This window comes from Centruroides vittatus, unplaced genomic scaffold (genome assembly GCF_030686945.1).
Source record: "Centruroides vittatus isolate TY-2023 unplaced genomic scaffold, ASM3068694v2 contig_882, whole genome shotgun sequence".
In the NCBI taxonomy this organism is placed as follows: Eukaryota; Metazoa; Arthropoda; class Arachnida; order Scorpiones; family Buthidae; genus Centruroides; species Centruroides vittatus.
The window spans coordinates 3,472,352-3,493,350 of NW_027122574.1; the positions used below are offsets into that span (position 1 = coordinate 3,472,352).

The 20,999-nt window shown below is 31.4% G+C and overlaps 1 protein-coding gene across 1 annotated transcript in view; it reads right to left on the minus strand.

Moving 5' to 3' along the window:
- The window catches only part of LOC136983512 (peroxisomal acyl-coenzyme A oxidase 3-like), a 40,311-nt gene that overhangs the window by 10,399 nt on the left and 8,913 nt on the right, over nucleotides 1-20,999 (minus strand). Inside the window, exons 2-10 of the mRNA XM_067280270.1 lie at nucleotides 15,357-15,590; nucleotides 11,242-11,316; nucleotides 7,889-7,978; nucleotides 7,579-7,811; nucleotides 7,229-7,325; nucleotides 6,972-7,154; nucleotides 4,360-4,482; nucleotides 1,366-1,486; nucleotides 1,143-1,265 (exon numbers count right to left, since the gene is read on the minus strand). Coding sequence (XP_067136371.1) covers nucleotides 1,143-1,265; nucleotides 1,366-1,486; nucleotides 4,360-4,482; nucleotides 6,972-7,154; nucleotides 7,229-7,325; nucleotides 7,579-7,811; nucleotides 7,889-7,978; nucleotides 11,242-11,316; nucleotides 15,357-15,590 — 1,279 coding nt within the window. The remainder of the gene's footprint in view (nucleotides 1-1,142; nucleotides 1,266-1,365; nucleotides 1,487-4,359; nucleotides 4,483-6,971; nucleotides 7,155-7,228; nucleotides 7,326-7,578; nucleotides 7,812-7,888; nucleotides 7,979-11,241; nucleotides 11,317-15,356; nucleotides 15,591-20,999) is intronic.

A 20,999-nucleotide genomic window follows, 5' to 3' on the forward strand; every position in this document is an offset into this window, starting at 1 on the left:
AGGGTTGTCCTGCAGTTATAGACTTGACAGTGAAACTACCAAAAATTCACTTTTGCAATCCAGATATTCATCATTTAACTCCGGATTAATCAAAGAGGCCTCACAATGAAGGCAGACAAATATCAAGACTGTCCAATACTTTTCAGTCCTAACTACATGACATTGTAATTTAAGCATGTTTGTATATGTCTTCTGTGTGTTGAATGGAATAACCAGGAACAGCCGAAATATACCAGTATACCATACTGGTAGATAGAATAAAAAGTATAGATAGCTAGTATATAGTACTGGCAGTTGCTTAGTAAAAACAATTCTGTATGTTGTCTCCATGTGTGTGTACCAGTGATAATTGCTTTAAAATTCTGCAAGTCAAACATTCATTAAATTAAAACAGTCTGATGATGGAATGACAAACATTCTGAAAACATTAATCATTAATGTTTTTAAGAAGACAGAAAATAAAAAGTATGGTTGAACAAAGTGATTAGTTAAACATGTGGAAAAGTCACATTCCCAAAATTGTTATATTTAATTAACAATTTGAATGTACAGTATGTATATCAGAAATCAAAAAAATTAATCCACATAGTAAGAAGTAGAGGGGGAAACCCACCATTGCCCACAGTCTACCAGAATTGAATTAAATTTTTCAGCAATTAAAAACAGCCAATGAATAAGAAACACTTTTTCATTCTGGATCCATTATTAGCCATTTTATCAGGACACTGATTACTACTTTAGGAAAAATGAAAAAAGTCTATTATCATATTACTGTAAAATTTTTGTTTTCCCAATTCCAAAAATGAAAATTACAATCCTATAAACAAATACTGACTATTTTACACTATTACATATGAACTCATATAAATGTTCTAACGTGTACGCAGTTCTTTTATTACAACTATCTGATAGAAGAATGGAATTCTTTTTTTAAAAAGGTAGTTATAATTATCATATCATATATTACCATTCAAAGCTATTGGTACATTTGGTGAGTTGGTTTAAACTTTTATTATTAAAAGAAAAAAATAAGTAATCTTTAATGAATAGAAACTATTGCATTTTAATACTATATTTCTGAATTATTATTGTAAACTTAAGTTTTCATCAAAAGACAATTCATCATGAAAAATAATTGCTACCTGTTAATTTCCTTTTTAACAATCCAATTAAATAATTACTTGTCTGTTGAAGAAGAACATTATTGTCTCCTTCATATGTACACTGAGCATCATTGTCATTCCTCAATGTTCCAAATCCAGATGCTGTAATTTCATTTTATTAAAATTAATTACCAAATAACTTAAAAAATGTAAATATCTATATAAAACAATTTAAAAAAAATAAAGATAAGCAATTTCCCACCTTGCAAATAGCCATGACCACCACAAGCCTCTCTGCATTCTTGAATCGCACTCTGTGCCAACCAAGTGCACAATGGTTTTCCAGCACAACATAATGCATGTAATTCTGCACCTCTTTCAGCCTATACAAATTTGATAAATATTATAATTAATATTGCATTTTGATTATATATAATTAGCTTAAATATGCTTTTATATTTTCATTCAATTTTCAACAGATTTAACTGTAACTGAAATGGATCCTCTACATAACAAAAAATAAATTTGAGAACAAAATGATTTGTTATACAGAATACTATTATAAACAAAAACTTGTCTGACATGGAAACCAAATGCATAATGCCATAATATAAGGGAGTCAAATAATGGTAAACTTCTTGATGAAAGTTATGAAAGTAAAATATCTTAATCTATCTAGAAAACAGATGTGACAACACAATATCACCATTCCCAACTTTTCTAGAAGAGTTTTTTTTAAAACAAATATAAGCCTCTAAATCAGAAAACTGCAGGTTCCAAAATATTTGCCTGCTATATAATTTGTTTCAGCTTTAAAATTTATTATCAAACCAAAACATGAGAAGGAACCCTATCGGGAACAAATCAAAATACGGTATCATCAAAATGTTACGTTGTTAACACATACCATTTGTAATTATCAAGAAGTGAATGCCAATTGAGAAGAACAAACCTCACTCCAAATCTGTGTTATTCCAGGATATGATAACTGGATGGAAGTTCCTTGTAAAAGAAGTGCAAATAAGATCAAGATATGGGGGACTTTGATCTATCATCGGACAGAAAGACTCAAAGATTCACTTTCAGACCTCTGGCCATTGTAATGACAGAGAGAACATATGTTAATCAGGTGTTCTCTCATGCATAACTGAGAAATTAATGTATTTCCTAATTGTACTAAACAAACATTTATTGATTTAAGTGTGTTTTTGGCCACTTTCCATCAGTAAACTTTCCTTTAAAGAGGGGAGTATCACAAATAATTCACCTAGGCCTGACTGCAGACCTCTCAGAAAATTCTAGCTAGTACATAATATCCAGTTTAAACAAGCATTACTATATTTAAGTGAAATTTAAGATTTTAAAAATATAAACAATTTTGTTTGATACTTAATACTGCACCTAACTGCAGCTAAATTAAATCTTAACCCTTGAAGTTTTTAATTTTGAGAAGTCTTTTCTAAAAGATTGATTTTTTAAAAATATATATAAAAAACCACACCATAAATAAATATATATTTTGTTACTTATACAAGAAAATTTTCTGTTACAGTATTTTTGAAATTTTAACATTAGAGAGTTGATTGCATGATTATACAATCTGAAAAACTAAGGATTATTTTGGGTTAAAAAAAAAATCTAAAGTTATTTGCTTTTTCTTTTTCTCAATACTTGCCATCCATTCAAAATTAAAGTGCAAAAATGCACTAATTCCATTTGAATTGCAGCATAAGCTTTTTCCAGCATTTCAACAACTGCTTTCATGCTGAAAACAGTTGGTGAAGGTGTATATCCTTCTGAAATGTGATCATCAGAAACAGTTTTCAACTGTTGTTAATCAGCATCAGTAAGAACCCATTCTTGAATCTCATTCTTCATAAGATTCATGTCTAGTGATTTTGCTGGTTCCGCTAGCTGTACTGAATCATCATCTTGCATACCTAATTCAGCATCAACTATTTCTAATTGTATGTTGAAATTTTTAAGTGATAAAAATTTTATTTTTGCCCATGCTTTTTCTGAGAATAATACATCTTTTAAGGTAACTTGAGGACTTTACTAATTGCACTGATTAATCTACACAGACTAGATACAATTTTCAGTTTTTTCTGAAATGTTTCAATAATTGCCTGATCCATGTGTCATTATCTAATAAAAAGCCTCATTCAGGCTTGTTATCTTCTTTTATTCAGTGATAAAAGTTCCTTCTTTTCTGGGTAAATTTAGCATTGATCAATCAAAAGCACAGCACTTTTTTCTAAACTTTGTTTCATAAATGCAGGTGCACTGACAGAATAGAAACATTTTAAAAAATCATCTTTTGAACATGAATTAGTTCAAAAAATGCTTGGATGACCCATCATATATTATTTCTGGCAACCTCTTTCAATTCATTTAGGGGATTATGACTTTTTCCCACAATAAGCAATTTTAATTTATGGCTTTCAGTTTTATTTTCTGAAAGTAGCAGCATACATCTGCTCTTTCTGCTGCCTGTTCCAGTATTTGTCTTATTCTTCTTAAAATTTTGCATTTTTAATAAAATGCAAGATTAACAAGTTGTTTCCAGTAATGAGAACCTTTGTTAACATTATAAATTTGTTCTTCATCAAAACCTAGATCAGCCATTCTAATTTTCAATTTGTCAGGAAACAAGTCTATTGTGATCATCAGATTGTTTTTCTCCATTAATACAATTTTGTCCTATTCCATGTCTCTTTTGTCACTGCTACAACCAACTATTACTTGCTTCAATTTCTTCACCTAGTTTCAATTTTTTCAATAAATTTTTAGCCTTTTCTTTAATAATTAGTCCTGTAATGGGGTTCCAATTACGCATTGTTCTTTAAGGCATAAAAGCAATTCCCTATCTAAGTTGTCATTTTTTGCCATTCTAGCTCTTTTCCTCTCCTATCCTTCAAAAATTTTTTATGCAAAACATTGATGAAATTGAAATTTACCTTCATCTTTAATCAATCACAAATAGTAAATGTTCAAACACCCAGTCTTTTGTTGCTACAGCAACTGTTTATTTTTTTCGAGGATTGCACTTCATACAATGGTCATTTCAAAGTCAATAATTGGAATAAAGTAATATTTCCTTGCCAGTAAATTCACTGATAACCAATTTTTTTAATAATTATTAATAAAGCAGTTTTAAATTTAAAAGATTAAAAAAGAGCATGATATATCCAAATGAGCAATTTAATGTGAGGCTACTGTAATAAATTTTCTAAAAAGTAAATGTATGTTTTACCAGTTCATTTGATGTTTCTCCAAACCATATGGCTAGTTGGTAAGAAAAAAAATCTTTACAAAATTGAATATTCCCATAATACAGAACATACGTAGCAGCTAGATATGGTATCAGACGCCATTGCTGAAATTAAATTAAAATATATTAAAAATGACTTCTTTAAATTTAACTTAATTCTAAACTTAAAATAATAATTAAATTTATTAAATAGTTTAAACTATATTTTAAGTTTATCATTTTTCTAAATTATAATATAATATTTGAGTTATAAATAATTTTTTTTGATAATTATGTAAATGAAAAATTCTGTAAATAAAAATTTTTTGTAATTTTATGCCATTCACCATGCTGAACAATCCTTTTAAAGGCAAGCTCATCCATTAAGGCATAACAGTAGTCAACCGTATAACCTATACTGCAGTGGCGCAGTATGTTAATTAATCAAATCAAAATTAAAATTTCAGAATGATTTTAATACAAGCTTTCACAATTTATTCTATTTTCTTTATTAAAAGAATATTAAATTTCTCTTTTTAATATAAAATATTTGTAATAGCATTTCTCATATGATCAATAAATTGCTGATGAAAACTTTTCCATGTAGTGCTATCTGGAATAGGAAAGAAAAGAACTGTAGTGAAATCTGACAGATGTTACCTAGAACTAGTAGACTAGTGGCCGGATGGCCGAGCGGTCAAGGTTAGCAGCCTGCCACCATGGGGGACCCGGGATCAAATCCGGACGGGTCAAAAAATCCCCAGGAATTTTTCGGGGATGGTCCATCCGGATATGTCGGTCCCCGTCCCTCACCACCCGGCTGCGATACTACAAGAGATGAGTTATTCAAACATATTTTTGTTTATTAACCTGATACGAGAGTACAGAAAAGAAAAATAACAAAACACAAAATATTTGTCAAATATTTCCAAAAGCTGTACTGTTATTGTTACCATTTTGGTAGTAGTTCTATTAAGACAGAAATCTTAATAAAGCTTTACTACCAAATGTAATGGATTGTTTCTTACTAACTAAAATCTAAATAGGACTGATAATTACAAGCTTGCTATGTAGGAGATATTTACAGTTCATATGAAGAATATTTAACTAATAAAATAATACTGATATTATCATCTGCAAAACTCTCTCTCATATCCATTTCTTCCTATTTAATTTCATAAAACATTTTTTGTATACAAATAAACAAATAGTTACTCTTCCTTTAAATGACTATTCATACAAAATAAATTATTTTATAATCAAAATAACAAAAGAGTTTAAATATTTTCAGAATTCAATTAATATAAAATGAAGTTCTGATTAGCTTTTGATAGATCTAATCCATGGAATTGTTTTTGTTTTACAGAAATATTCGTCATGAATTGTAACAAGATAACTGAAGATAGAAAATCGCTATTGACAATATAATTTATCCTCAAAACCATCTCATCGATTTTAATTAGCTAAGAAAAAAAAGAGCAACATAAGAGTCTCGGTAATGAGCAATTATTTATTGTGACATCATAACAATGCTGGGCTGCAACTTTTAATCATATTTTTAATTTATTTAATTTAAATTATATACTCTCCATCTCAAATTAGTAGTCTTGCCCCTGTACATCATGCCTTTCCTGCTAGCAATGAAGTCATGCCAGTCACCTATCTTTCTTTTTTCATTCAAATAATGTGGCTTCTGGTGCAAACTGAAAGTTTATATATAGTTAATCAATGTTTCCTGCTCCTAAGCTTTCCATATCTGGTCTCGACTTTCATCTAACTCCATTCTCACGATTAAAAATGGAGAGACAGACAGACAACAGTAGGACTTTATAAATCTACAATTTTTTTCAAATTGCAGCAGAACAAACACACATTCCAGTTACAATATTGAGAAACAAAAAAAATTTGATTACCAAAAATCTTTTTTGACAATTTATTTAAGAATCTGCTTGTTTTGATCTGATGAGATAAAAGCCTCCAAAAAAAATTGCTGCTGGACTTTCCCAGCATTCTCTATTCATTTCATCCCTAATAACTGTTACCATTACCTTTAAGTCTTCAGATTGATTCAAGAGAAATTAAGGGAGTGGGGACCACATCTTCCAAACCAATGGTCTGATTTTACTGAAAATTTATAGAAACATTTCCCCCTAATACACAAACCTCCTGCAAAATTTCAGAAATTTTCAACAAAAAAGGCACAAGAATTATTAAGCTTTGAAGTGGATAAAAAAATGCCCTCTATTACACTAACATCCATACGTAGAGAAACCCCTAACATTTTTATATTTCTTGATGTTTAAAGGTCTGAGTCTAAAAATGTAAAAATCTTGGGGGATTGTTTTTAACCAATTGTCATACATTTCCTCTGTTATATAATAGCTAGGAAAGTAAAATATTTAATTGGAAAGAAATTAAAGTGGCTCCTCAAATATATAGCAAGGTAATCTTATTTTTTAACATATATGGAGTCAAATGTTTTGAGAGAGATTGTTATGCTTACTAGGTAAAGGATGAGGATTGCACGTAAACTAGACATGAGCAAGGGATAGCTTTTGTTTTTAAATAAATACATTTGTAAGTTGACAAAATTCGAAATAATATTTGATACAAACCTGTAATTGATATTCTAAAATTGGTATTTCTGAATTTTCTGTTGGTCCAAACTGACGTCTCACTGCTGAATATCGAATGGCTATTGGAAGGCATTTTTGTAAACTTGCTATAGACATCTTCATTATAGTTATTCGTCCAAGTGATAATGAAACTAAAGATGCACCAAATCTTTTACTAGGATCCTAATATTAGAAAAATTAAATAATATGGAATAAATGATTTTTATTTTAAGTTTTTATTTTAAATTGTAACTCACTTTATATTTAGTTATATATTTTCCATCTGATGTAACATTACCAGTTCGACTAAGAAGACATTCGTGAGGAATACGATAATTACAAAAAATTAAATATCTGAAATAAAATAAAATAAAATTTAATTAATATGTAGATAATAATGGAATAGTAAATTATATATGTATTTTTATAAATTTTTTAACAAAATTACTTAAGTATAAAATAAATATTTTTCTTGACTAATATGCTTATTCCAATATATCAAAACATTTTGTAAATTTGCATTTATAAAAATTTTTGTATATCAGAACAAATGCCAAGAAATTAATATTATTTTCAAAATCATTATCTTTAACTGTTAATTAATTACCCATTATCCAATCCATTAAGGCCAAGTTTTGGACCCATGTCACCCAGAATTAAATTTGGAAATGGTTTCAATGTTTTTGGATCACGAACGGGCACCAGAAACGAGTGAAGGCCGTGGCAGCTGCCGTCGGGGGTATATAACTGGGCGAACACAACGGCGTGAGTTGCTAGTGAACCGAGATTCCCCGCCCATATTTTAACAGATTCCTTATTTGGCGTATTTAACACAAATTCCTATAAAAGAAAAGAAATAATATATGATCATTCTAACAGAAAACATATTTAAAATTCACAAACTTATTTATCATTACCTGTGTTTTTTTATCAAAAGTTGCAGTTGTTTGTATTCCTCTAGTATTTGTACCATGACCAATCTCTGTAATAGCTAAGCATCCTACTGCCTAATTAAATAAATAATCAAATAAATATCATAAAATAAGAAAAACAATTATTTAAATTTTTAATTAGACAGACAATTTTTATTTACAAATAATTTGAAGTCTATATAACATTACAAGTGTTCTACTCACACTTATCAATACTGGAGTGGAAGTATAGCTCCAAACCTTATTTGTAGAACATTTGGAGCTATATATTACAAGTGTTATTATTGTTAAATATTTAATATTAAAAACTCAAAAGTTAAACCATAAAGTCACAAAAAAAAACTTAAAAACTTCACTCAAACACAAATATTATAACAAGGTTTACTAATATAAATGTTTCATCCATTTAAATGAAATCCTAAGCAAGTTATGATTAACAAAATGAAAAACAATGTCCATTTTGACAGAAAAAACATTCAAATATTACAACAAGGTTTACTAATATAACATAACTGGTATTGGTGTTTGAAAGAGTTTTTTATTAAATATAACCAAGTATATTTATGTTGTATCTTCTAAAAGTCATATTAGCATACTTGTGAGGAGTCACTGGCTATCAGTCATGTTTTCTCTGTATATAAGAAAGAATATTTTGATCAGTTTTAGCTGGATATTACAGTAACTGGTAATACTTCACAAGTATGTTAGCATGACTTAGAGGATATAACATAAATATAACCAATTTTTAGAGTGAAGACAAAATAATTTATTATGAAAAAAATTCTCTAAAAATTAAAATATCTGTAAAGCCAATAAAAAATTTTTATATTAAACTGGCCCAGTCAGAATTATCCAAAACAATTTCTTTAAGTACTAAGTTTCTTTTTAAATACAGTAAGACCCTGCTTAACAGGGGGGTTGTGTTCCTAGACAACAAAGTGCTAAGCGAAACAGTGTTAAACGAGGTCATTTTAACAGATTAAATAGGAAAAGGGGGAACACACGACCAAAAATAAGCAAATTTTACTATAACTTTAGTTGGTTTCATATTAATTTGCATAATAATATATGTTAAATAACACAAACATGTGCACACAGAAATGTAGTTTATTTTTTGTGATGAAGGTCCTGGCTTTTCTGAAATTCTTGTTTTTTGGGATAAAGTCATGTAGTTTCATTTGTCACTTTTTTCCTTTCCTTAAGCAAATGTTGGTAGCAGGAGATTGCATCCAAAATGCCTCGTTTTGCTTTTGTAGGCCTTTCAAAATCTGGATCATTCACCACAATTTGATCAATAATTTCGGTTATCACTTACCAAACTTTTACTAAGGAAATCTGTAACTAGTTCTTTGGGTACTTCGTTTTCAGAATCTCTATTATACAGTTCTACATGAATTCCTTGTTCTGCTAGTTCTTGAAGATTGTCATTGGTAAGGCCCTCACCAGAAACATGCAGTAACTCCTCAATATCCTGCTTGTCTACATCTCCTGTATCGATTAAGTTGACAATTTGGTTGACCTAACAATACAGCAATGGGCTCTTCTCGTTGAGAATTTTTGGATACCTCCAGCCATAACTTCCTCCCCTCTGTTCACACATTTATCAGTTAATTCTTGCCAAGAGAAGTCGATATTTCCTATGGCATCCAAGATGTTATATTTTTTCCAAAATTGCACCAAACAAACATAGATTTAAGGAAAGTACAGTGCTATGACGAACTGCCACCTTTTGCTGATTGGTTCGTGTTTGGGAATAATCATATTATATACAAATCAATTAAATACCGTGTTAATTTGAATCAGCATAAATTTTTAGTGTTTTTTAAGCTTCAAGCAGATCACATTATATTGAATCAGCATTAATCGAGGCAGCATTAAGCGGGGCACCAATTATGACAATAAGCTGCTATCTAGCAATTAATAGAGCAGAGTTTCCCGACCTGTGTGTTGCCAAAGTTCCTCACATGTGTCACATAAATATTAAATATTTTTTAGAATTTTGAATAAACTTTGTTAAAATTTCATTTCTCTTTCATCTTTTTACTCCCATCTGACCAAAGAATTCAGCAAAATGCCAATTGTTGCAAAATTTGGTCCCTCAGCATATCCCCTCACAAAAGTTGCATGAGTCTGTATATATGTCAGCATACCAAAACTTTTGGAACATCTATAAATATTGTAGCTTAAAGATCAATACTAACTCTTTACACATTGATTCAGTCTCTCTATTTTTATAGTATATTTGTAAAATTATGAGTTTTTGTCTTGGTAAGTTTAACTTCATATTATCAGTATTTTTAAATCACCTATAATTTATTTTAAATTTTAAACATTTTTATTTTAAAAATTATGGTGTGTTGCAGGAATCTTATTAAATTCAAAGTGAGTCACTAATCAAAAAAATTGGAAAACACTGGTATAGAGTAATCAGAAAGAAATCATCTAGGAAAGAATTAGTTACATAATTAAGAAATCAAATGATTTGAAATGGGTGTTACAAATCAATAAACATATAAATTAACAATTTAATCAAATTTCAAATACTGTTGATTGTAACATTTCATTTCTCAGCATTCCTGAAGAAATTTGAAATGAAACAAAGTTTTTAAAACTAAAAATCATTGTTTTTACAGAGCCAATAGATGACATCTACAGAAAATTAACAAACCAGCAATTTTAACACTTATCTAAAATTATCACAACTCTTACTTACTACTTACCTAAGAAATTAGCAGAGGCATGCCTACACCATTATTATTCAGAAGTTTTAGAGAAACATTTTATGAAAAAACTGTATGGAGATCAAGTATAAAATATCTAATATTGCAAAGGCACTTTGTTTTATTCATTCCACTTAATGGGAACTAAGACTTCCTTTTAATTACGAGGTATTATCAATCATGGGTTTGGCCAAGTCCATGACAGGTAGACAGGTGGCAAGAAATGGGCCTCAACATATTTGTATTGACCCTTCAAAAAGTTTGGGTCACCAAGATTCAAACCTGGATCACTGAAAGCAATAGCCAAATCCTTTACCACCAGGGCCATCTGACTGTCAAAGCACTTTGTATAATTAATGTTAAATATAATAACACACATCAGATAATTATTACATATTTGATCACTATGCTATTGGAAAAATGCTATTGTTTATCAATAATAAAACAAATATGAAAATTTAAATATATAGTATATTATTATACATTTACACTGTTTAGAAATACACTATATTATAGCAAACTTTTTTATGTTATATAGACAGTTTGTAATTAGTTTAAAATTATATAATAAAAACATATTAAAATCACATAAAATATACTTAAGATGTAGTTACTTACTTCAAAAGCAGTTAATGAATCAAGAAGTTTTAAATGAGCTTTTGTCCCAGTATTTCTTAATATTCCTATAAAATACTATTCAAAAATCATATTTTTATTCATTGACTTTAATTTATTTAAAAGTTTTGTAGAAATCACAAATTAATTTATTATACATTCATAAAATTAAGAACTAAAACATTTCAATTATATTAATTAGGGTGTTGTTAAAAATATATTTAATTAATCATAACTATAGTAGTGCTTATAGTAGAAGACAGATGAGAAAAGCAGTCAATGTATACAGTATTTGAAATTAATACATTGGTTATTTATAACTAATAGTCAATTAAATTTTCAAGAACTGAATTTATTGACAATAAAAAAACTGTTGATAAAATAAAACAAATTTGTTTTCTATAGTTCTGGATAAAAAGGTAAAAAAAAATTTGAAGCCATAAAGTTTAATAATTAAACATTATACCCCGTTTGCACCGAGCATTTCAATCTAGATTGTGACTAAGGTCGACGACTATGCCTTTGTGCGACCTCCCTCAACCGTTTCAATTTTGACCGAAATGAGGTTCAATTGCGATTGACTCGAGAGAGTTCTTGAAACTAGATCCGGTCATACGAGAGATCCCGCAATCCCATGCGCACGAGAAAATACAAGATGGCTGCAGAACACGTGTCGGGCTATCGACAGAGAAATAAAAAAAATACTGTATTTGGAGAGACAATGACATCTGTCTATTATTAGATATATGGCAAGGAAAAGTACTGTGTTTATTTCTAACCAAAACTTCCATTTTGTTTGTTGGTGTTTGTGACTTACCACGTAGTTATGTCAGTTTTATCATTGCGTGTAATATCCGGGTTCTTCTCGAGCAGACTGCCTGTGCGAACAGCACGACGTTCGACCGGCGACAGTCACAATCCGGATTGTAGGTAAATTGAGATTGAAGTGAGTCGTCAATTGTGTGTGAACGTGGTATTAGGACGATGGTCCCGATCTACAGTAGAATCAACTTGTTGTAACCATTTTTAGACTCATCTACACTGATAACAATCAACTGATTACATTAAGCAGGATAAATAAATAAATATGACTGCAATTGGTAGAAATTCTGATTTTATTCACTCTGATATTAAAAGGAGAAACAAGAACAATTAAGAAATATATAACTTGAAGATTTATTAAATATGTAATTCACCCAATACTGTTTGCCTACTACATTTAATGAAATAACAGTGTATAATTGAAGAAAAAATGCCAACAATTTAGACTATTGTATTGTGAACAAACAACAATAAAAACAAAATTTAAAACAATTAATTCAGATTGACAAGTATAGCTAATAAAGATTACAAGCTGAAGCTAATAGCATGAAATGAGTTTTAAAAAATGCTTATTTACTAAAACATTGCTATAATCAAAATTTGGTTATTGCTAAGTTTTATAATTTTGTTTTAACTTATATTTTTGAGAATACTAATTTTGATAGCACTAAACAATTGATAAGAAAATACATGATTACAGCAAATAAAGTCTATTTTACATTTAATAATAATAGATTCTTCTTGGTTTAATGTTTTTGTTATTTTAATTTTTAAATAATAATCCTGGAAAGATAGAAGTTGTTTTGTTCAAATTCAATGTTTGATAACTTAATAAGTTTGTTTGGATTTTGAAACATATCAACAAACAAAAACACCCAGAAAATAAATTGCAGTGTGAAATTTTTTATATGTTCAAATAAACTAAAATATGATAAAACAGAAATGTTTATTGCCATTTTACATATTAGGATATTTTGAATTATATATTACTTGAATATATGATGAATATAATATAATAAATATTTAATCAAAATTTGAATAAATATTCATTTAAAATTTGTACAAAATATCAAAAATGTATTTTGGATTCATCTTCCTCCTCTTTTTCATTGATTTGTAATTGTGAGATTGAAGACCTGACTTTTCTTTAATTTGGGGAAAATTTAACCAATTTTTCCATTGAAATCGTTAAGGACACATCACACAAAAAAAAGGATTGAATGTCACCCTTCTCATCAACAAATGCTAAGAAATTATAACAATCTATTGTTAAAAGAGAGGAATGTCAACCTTTGAATGAGTAAACAGAATGAATCTAACATTTCACGAACCAAATATTACACTATCTGCCACATTTAGACGACATCTTACTCTCATCACCAGCCCACCTATGACCCAACAGCTGCAACTTAGTCTTCAAAAACATCTAATCACCTGATCATTTTCCCAAGCCTAAATAGGATAAAAAGGGGCAGACATTCCACTAGAAGACAGAGACCACGGCTTGCCTGCCATACTCCAGGACAAATGCTATTGCCCTACCAAGATGCCTCAACGGAAGTAGAAGACATCATCACTCTCCCTCAGAGGAATTATGTTAGAATGTTTCTAAACTCTCTCTCTCTCTTGGTCTTTTCACATTTAAGGAGAATTAGTAGATAGTTAATAATTTAGTCCAAAACTCTAGTGTCGGACATTATGTTGCGCTTATCAGTCTGTAATTTTGTATGCTTTAAAGTAGTCCATTAAATTGTTATTTTTGTTGTTTAACCTGTTCTTGTGTGGACTTATTAGATGTCAACACCCTATCGACGGACTTATCACCCCTCTGTCACTCGGGTCAACCATCCGGTGACAAAGTAAGTGGGTCTTACCGACCCGCCGCCGAATAAGCGGTCTATGGGAAACTCCCCTTAGACCCTGGTTTCTCACATAATAATACATTCTCTTTCTTTCCAAAATTTATTAAAAACATATATTCTCTTTCTTAAAGCAGTATACAAATAAATTATGAATTTGATAAGAGGCTTGAAGTTCATCTGAACTGTTATAACTGTTATCTGAACTGTTTAAACCAAGAGCATGTACTATACACTTCTCTTTTGTTCTTCCAAAATTTGAATACCTGTGAAAACAAAATAATAGAAAAGAGAACAGTCACATTCTTTTCTTTTTTCATTCTCACAAGTATGAACTAACTTTTACTTTTTTCAAAAGTAAAATTGGAAGCTCAAGAATTCAGATCCTACTGTAATACAAACAAATGGTTTCTTTCTTTGGATGAAATTTAACAAATGTTTATATAATAAGATGTACAGTTATATGATTGCTAATAACAAAACATACAAAATAAACCTTATTAAGTTCATACTTTATATGTAATTTGCAGCTGGTTAAAATCTTCTTTTGTAAATTTTTTTTTAATATGATTTTGTATAAATTCAATAGTTAAAACAAGGAATAATATTTTTCAGTACAAACTTAGTCAAATACCCAAAAACTTATTACAGAGCTTACCAGAAATGTCTATCTCTACAGAGTTGTATAATAGGTTCATTTAAGAGTTAATTTAAGTTCATTCATTTAAAGAGTCAGAGTTCAAGTTCATTTAAATTCTAAAAAAGTAAATAATTAACAGAAGTTTTATTTCTATTAAAGTCTGTTATGACATTGATAAAAAGATCAGAATCACCAAAAAGCTCGCATCTCAATGGAGTTTAAATGCTTTTAATTTTAGCAAATTTTGAAATACAACGGTACTTTGTACTTCAAATTTAATTTGTTCGTGGAGACAATTTTCCCCATTAAAAATAATTAATGGAAAGTAAATAACCTACAGACCCTAAACAATATTTTAATAAACCTAAACAGCAAATACATATTATTTAAGGCAAAAATAACAAATTTAAATGCCCTAAATAATAAATTAAAACACAAAAATAAAATATGTAAATACTGTAAAATGAAATAAAAATTCCATTTACTGCATCTTAGTGAGAAGTTGCAATGTCCAATTTCTTAAGATTAAAATAAAACAATGTCTCACATAAATATTTTAACTATTTTGAATTTTAATCAGTTAGTAATGAGATAAGAGTTTTATTATTAGTTTTATGCTAATAACAAGATATAGAATCTTTATACATTTTAACATCTTCACTAGCATGAGATTTTAATGAATGAAAATAAGAAGTGGTTGGAAAATATAAAGTATGAATGTAAAAACAAAATTCAATGGATTTGAATTTAAATACTAGAAGTTTTAATTAATGTACACATTTTATGTATCAGCTTACCTCATATCCTAGCATTCGTTTTAAAGATAAAGACCAATCATACATTCCTAAACACGAAGTCAGATGCAGTATCATTGCAGGATTTTGTATAAATTCTTCTTCCGTAAAAAATTTATATTCCATTAAACGCTTGTGTTGCTGGAAACACAAATGAATGCATTCTTGTCTTGTTAGTTCTGCAGTAGGTGCTTGATGAAAAAGTGGATCTTCTTCCAATAATTTCCATACTTTTTTCTAAATTATTAAAATAAGTTAGAAAAATAACAAATTCTAGTTAATAATGCAAATACATTCATATCTTCTATATTAAAAACAAATTGCAAATGTAAGTAGTATAAAAAGTATTAAAAATTATAAATGTATTCACTATAGTTCTGTGATAACTGGATATTATCTTATTTATAAATCTATCATACAATATTACTGAATACTACATTTTCATGCTGATAACCATAACAATGTATAAAGATAATGGTGATCTGACAGAAAATGACCAGAATAAAAATAAAAACCTTTCACATAATCCAATCCACTGTGTACTTCATGCCAACAGCAATTTACTGTTGTTTCATAGTTGCAAGTTACCTTCATAATGGCATTAAAAATTGGTGCTTAGCTGCACCATCATAAAACCTTTACCCCATTTGAAATGGGCTCTTAAAACACAGATAACTCACATGTTATACACAACACTATGGTATATTATACTGGGCATAATACAGTGTGGCTAAATAAAGTGTTACAGCTCAATATCCCATTATTCAAATCATGGTAACAGCCATGCTAGGGTGTACAGTACTGTGGAAGTCATGTGCAAGGACTTTGCCTGGTCCCTATGAGAAATAGGCCAAGACAAATATCAGAAGCAGATATGACTAAAGAAGTAACAGATGAAAGAATCAATCATTTGAGTTTAGCATCCTGTAGTTTGTTGCACAAAACTGCAAGGGTATTAAACTAATGAACAAAAATTAAATACCTTCTAAAACCGATAACCGGTGCGAACTATTTTTCGAAATGGCGAACGTTTTCACTGCCCCTCCTGGTGCTCTTCCTCAGGCAATTCTGTATTTGATAATCAAACAGCATAAATAAATGGAACGTGTTCCGTAATTTAAACGATCGAGTACGTTGGGCAACCGCGTGCCGTTCCAAATATTTAAATTTCCTTTTATTCCATTTGGGAAAACGACGTGCGCCTCCTATGATAAATACGCATGACGTCAACTGATTTACGACCTTTCTTCCAATAAAAACTGCCAAGCAGTGGAGAGTTTCCTTTCTTCTTTGAAATTAATACATGTTGTTGTGCGATCGGCTTTATAAATTTCAATCTCCTCCAGAGTTCTCAGATGTTCTTGATGTTGGGTGGTGCGGATCACCTTTGCCTCATTAAAATTCGGTGTTATATCCGGGTTTGCTGCATACGTTGACAATGCCGTTGTGTATTTATGGCGGGTAATGTCGGATTTATGCTCCTTTATTCTAGTGCATAGTGGGCGTTTAGTGGACCCTATGTACAGTAATTGTTTCTGCCATCTGTCGTCCTGTAGAGGGATACTATACACTCCCGGAAGCCTATACGGGTTAAGTGCGTCTTTTCCATTTCTCAATAAGCTGTATATGGAAGGGTTTCTCCGATAAGCGATTTTAATTCCCCTTTTCTTCGCAATTGTGTTGTATATTGTTTTAAGGTGCGGGTTGTATGTCATCGGGGTCCTTTCTGTGTTTTCTTCTCTGGTAACTTTTTTCACTACGCTTTCTTGGTTTGTTATACTGCTTGTATGGAGGTGCCGGTTATATAACTTTTTTACGATGTTACTGTAACCGTGCTCTCTTGCTATTCTATTAATAAACGTTAATTCCTGTTGTAGAGCATCGTTTGTGGAAGAGTGCGTGTAGGCTCTTTCTATTAAAGCCCTAAAGGCAGCCATTTTATAGGAGTAGGGGTCACAGGAATCGAAGGGGATGTACGATGGTATGGTTGTAGGTTTTCTGTAGACCCTCGTTTGTAGTATCCTTTTTTCGATCCTTATTTCTATATCCAAGAAGTGGATTATTTCAGGACTGTGCTGCTCCATTTCCAGTTGTAGGCCATAGGGGTTGTCGTTCATGGCCGTTTTAAACTGCTTTAGGTCCGGCATCGATTTCCAGAGGATAATGATGTCATCTATGTATCTTCCATATAAAATTATGTTTGAGAGAAACGGTGACAGTGTTTTGGCTTCCAATGCTCTAATTACCATTTCACATAGGTCCCCGGATAGCGGACTCCCCATGGGTACACCCCTCTCCTGTGCATAAGCTTTTCCTTTGAATTGGAATACTGAACTATAACATGCCAAATGGGCTAACTCTAATACTTGATGGTGCAGGCTGTCATCATTTACTTTCTCCATGAGGAAATCTCTCAGTGCACAAAAACAAGGTTCGCATTCGTTATTGAGTTTTAGAAGGTATTTAAATTTCTGTTTATACACCCGGTGTGGGAGAAGTGTTAGTTTATTAAGGCTATGCCAGCCAATGAATACCGCAAAGCAATTATTGCTCTTACAAAAGCAAGAGCAAAACTGGATTTCTTGATCAATTGTAAAAATAACGGAGTGTTCCCGATGACCATTTTCCGAGTACGACTACCTCCAGGTAATGAGCCTATAATTAACAAAGTACGATGGATGTGCCTTACAAGGGCGATCAGATGCACCAGGAAGAATGTATACTCGGCGATAGCCAAAATTGTGAAAGTAGAGAACGATTTATTCCAGTGGGATCCGAATGTTTTAAAAGTTGAAAATGCGAAGCAGATTAACATCCAAAATAGGCTGAAGTATAAACTGAAGGTGCATTTTAATCAAAAAATGCAATGGATTCTAAAATTCCAAGTACCAAAAAGATCAAGTAAGACTGAAGCACCGGTAGTAGTTTGGGATAATATACAAGTTCCAGAATTTGTTATGCAGATACTAAAACTTGGCCCAGCATTTGTACCACCACCTTCCCCAAATGAAACGGTCAAATCTTGTATCCCAGACCTAGAAAACCTTTTAAGAGGTCTTTCTCACAACCAAAAAGAATATTACAGATGGCTATCTGCTTTAAGAATTAATAGCGCTAAACAGTCAAAGGAGATCATGCAGCTTAAACATAAACTAAGCCAAGCCTCCAAATGGATAAAATCTAACGATATAGTCGTAACAAGGGCAGATAAAGCCAAAATAATGGTTTTAATGAAGCGGGATACGTATGAGAGAGAATTAAATGAATACCTCTCCGCAACGCAATGCACAGAGATGGAAGCAAACTGGGTAGATAAAATGCAAGCGAGAGTTAAGCGGTTCGCCAACACCAAACTCGCAAAGAAGCTGAGTATGAGAAACATCATTACGGACGCTCCGGACGTACCTAAACTTTTCGCTTTTGCTAAAACGCATAAGCAAGGCCATGAGCTAAGACCTATAGTGGACAAAGGAAGAGCTCCTACTATTAAACTGGAGAAATCAGTGCATAATATGTTATCCACACATCTGAATGGCTATCAGTTCAATATCTCAAGTCCGAAAGAGTTGATACAAAAACTTAAAGGCATAGACACACCCGGTTATGCCACAGTATGGGACTTTAGATCGTTATACCCCTCAATTAGAATAGAACCTTGTTTTTGTGCACTGAGAGATTTCCTCATGGAGAAAGTAAATGATGACAGCCTGCACCATCAAGTTTTAGAGTTAGCCCATTTGGCGTGTTATAGTTCAGTATTCCAATTCAAAGGAAAGGCTTATGCACAGGAGAGGGGTGTACCCATGGGGAGTCCGCTATCCGGGGACCTATGTGAAATGGTAATTAGAGCATTGGAAGCCAAAACACTGTCACCGTTTCTCTCAAACATAATTTTATACGGAAGATACATAGATGACATCATTATCCTCTGGAAATCGATGCCGGACCTAAAGCAGTTTAAAACGGCCATGAACGACAACCCCTATGGCCTACAACTGGAAATGGAGCAACACAGTCCTGAAATAATCCACTTCTTGGATATAGAAATAAGGATCGAAAAAAGGATACTACAAACGAGGGTCTACAGAAAACCTACAACCATACCATCGTACATCCCCTTCGATTCCTGTGACCCCTACTCCTATAAAATGGCTGCCTTTAGGGCTTTAATAGAAAGAGCCTACACGCACTCTTCCACAAACGATGCTCTACAACAGGAATTAACGTTTATTAATAGAATAGCAAGAGAGCACGGTTACACTAACATCGTAAAAAAGTTATATAACCGGCACCTCCATACAAGCAGTATAACAAACCAAGAAAGCGTAGTGAAAAAAGTTACCAGAGAAGAAAACACAGAAAGGACCCCGATGACATACAACCCGCACCTTAAAACAATATACAACACAATTGCGAAAAAAAGGGGAATTAAAATCGCTTATCGGAGAAACCCTTCCATATACAGCCTATTGAGAAACGGAAAAGACGCACCTAACCCGTATAGGCTTCCGGGAGTGTACAGTATCCCTCTACAGGACGACAGATGGCAGAAACAATTACTGTACATAGGGTCCACTAAACGCCCACTATGCACTAGAATAAAGGAGCATAAATCCGACATTACCCGCCATAAATACACAACGGCATTGTCAACGTATGCAGCAAACCCGGATATAACACCGAATTTTAACGAGGCAAAGGTGATCCGCACCACCCAACATCAAGAACATCTGAGAACTCTGGAGGAAATTGAAATTTATAAAGCCGATCGCACAACAACATGTATTAATTTCAAGGAAGAAAGGAAACTCTCCACTGCTTGGCAGTTTTTATTAGAAGAAAGGCCGTAAATCAGTTGACGTCACGCGTATTTATCATAGGAGGCGCACATCGTTCCCAAACGGAATAAAAGAAAATTTAAATATTTGGAACGGCACGCGGTTGCCCAACGTACTCGATCGTTTAAATTACGGAACACGTTCCATTTTTTATGCTGTTCGATTATCAAATCCAGAATTGGCCTGAGGAAGAGCCCAGGAGGGGCAATGAAAACGTTCGCCATTTAGAAAAATAGTTCGCACCGGTTATCGGTTTTAGAAGGTATTTAATTTTTTGTTTATACAACCCGGTGTGGGAGAAGTGTTAGTTTAAACTAATGAGCTATTCTATGAAGATTTGGAAGAGAATTATTGAAAATGGATTTATAAAGTCACAACAATCATTGAGGAGCAGTTCAATTTTATGCCAGATAAGGAGACAATAGATGCTATCTTTGTCCTGAGACAACAAACGAAAAAATAGAAAAAAAGAAGGAAGGACCTATGCATTGTTTTCATTGACATGGAGAAAGCCTTGACAGTGTAAATTACAAATGAAACCCTATCAAAATGTTAATATATTTGGATTCCATGATGAAAAAGCAGCATCTTTTAAGGAAAAAAACCCCTCTCACGAATTAAATCACATTTTCTAAGGAAAACGTCTTATGTAAAGTAAAAGTAACAATTAACAAATTAGTAATCAATTTGAAAAACTTTAAATTTTTCTTTATTCAAATAGCATCATATTTAGATATAGACATTTAGTCACATTACACAAATTTTCCGTATATCTAAAATTACCCATTACACAATTAACTACAGTGAA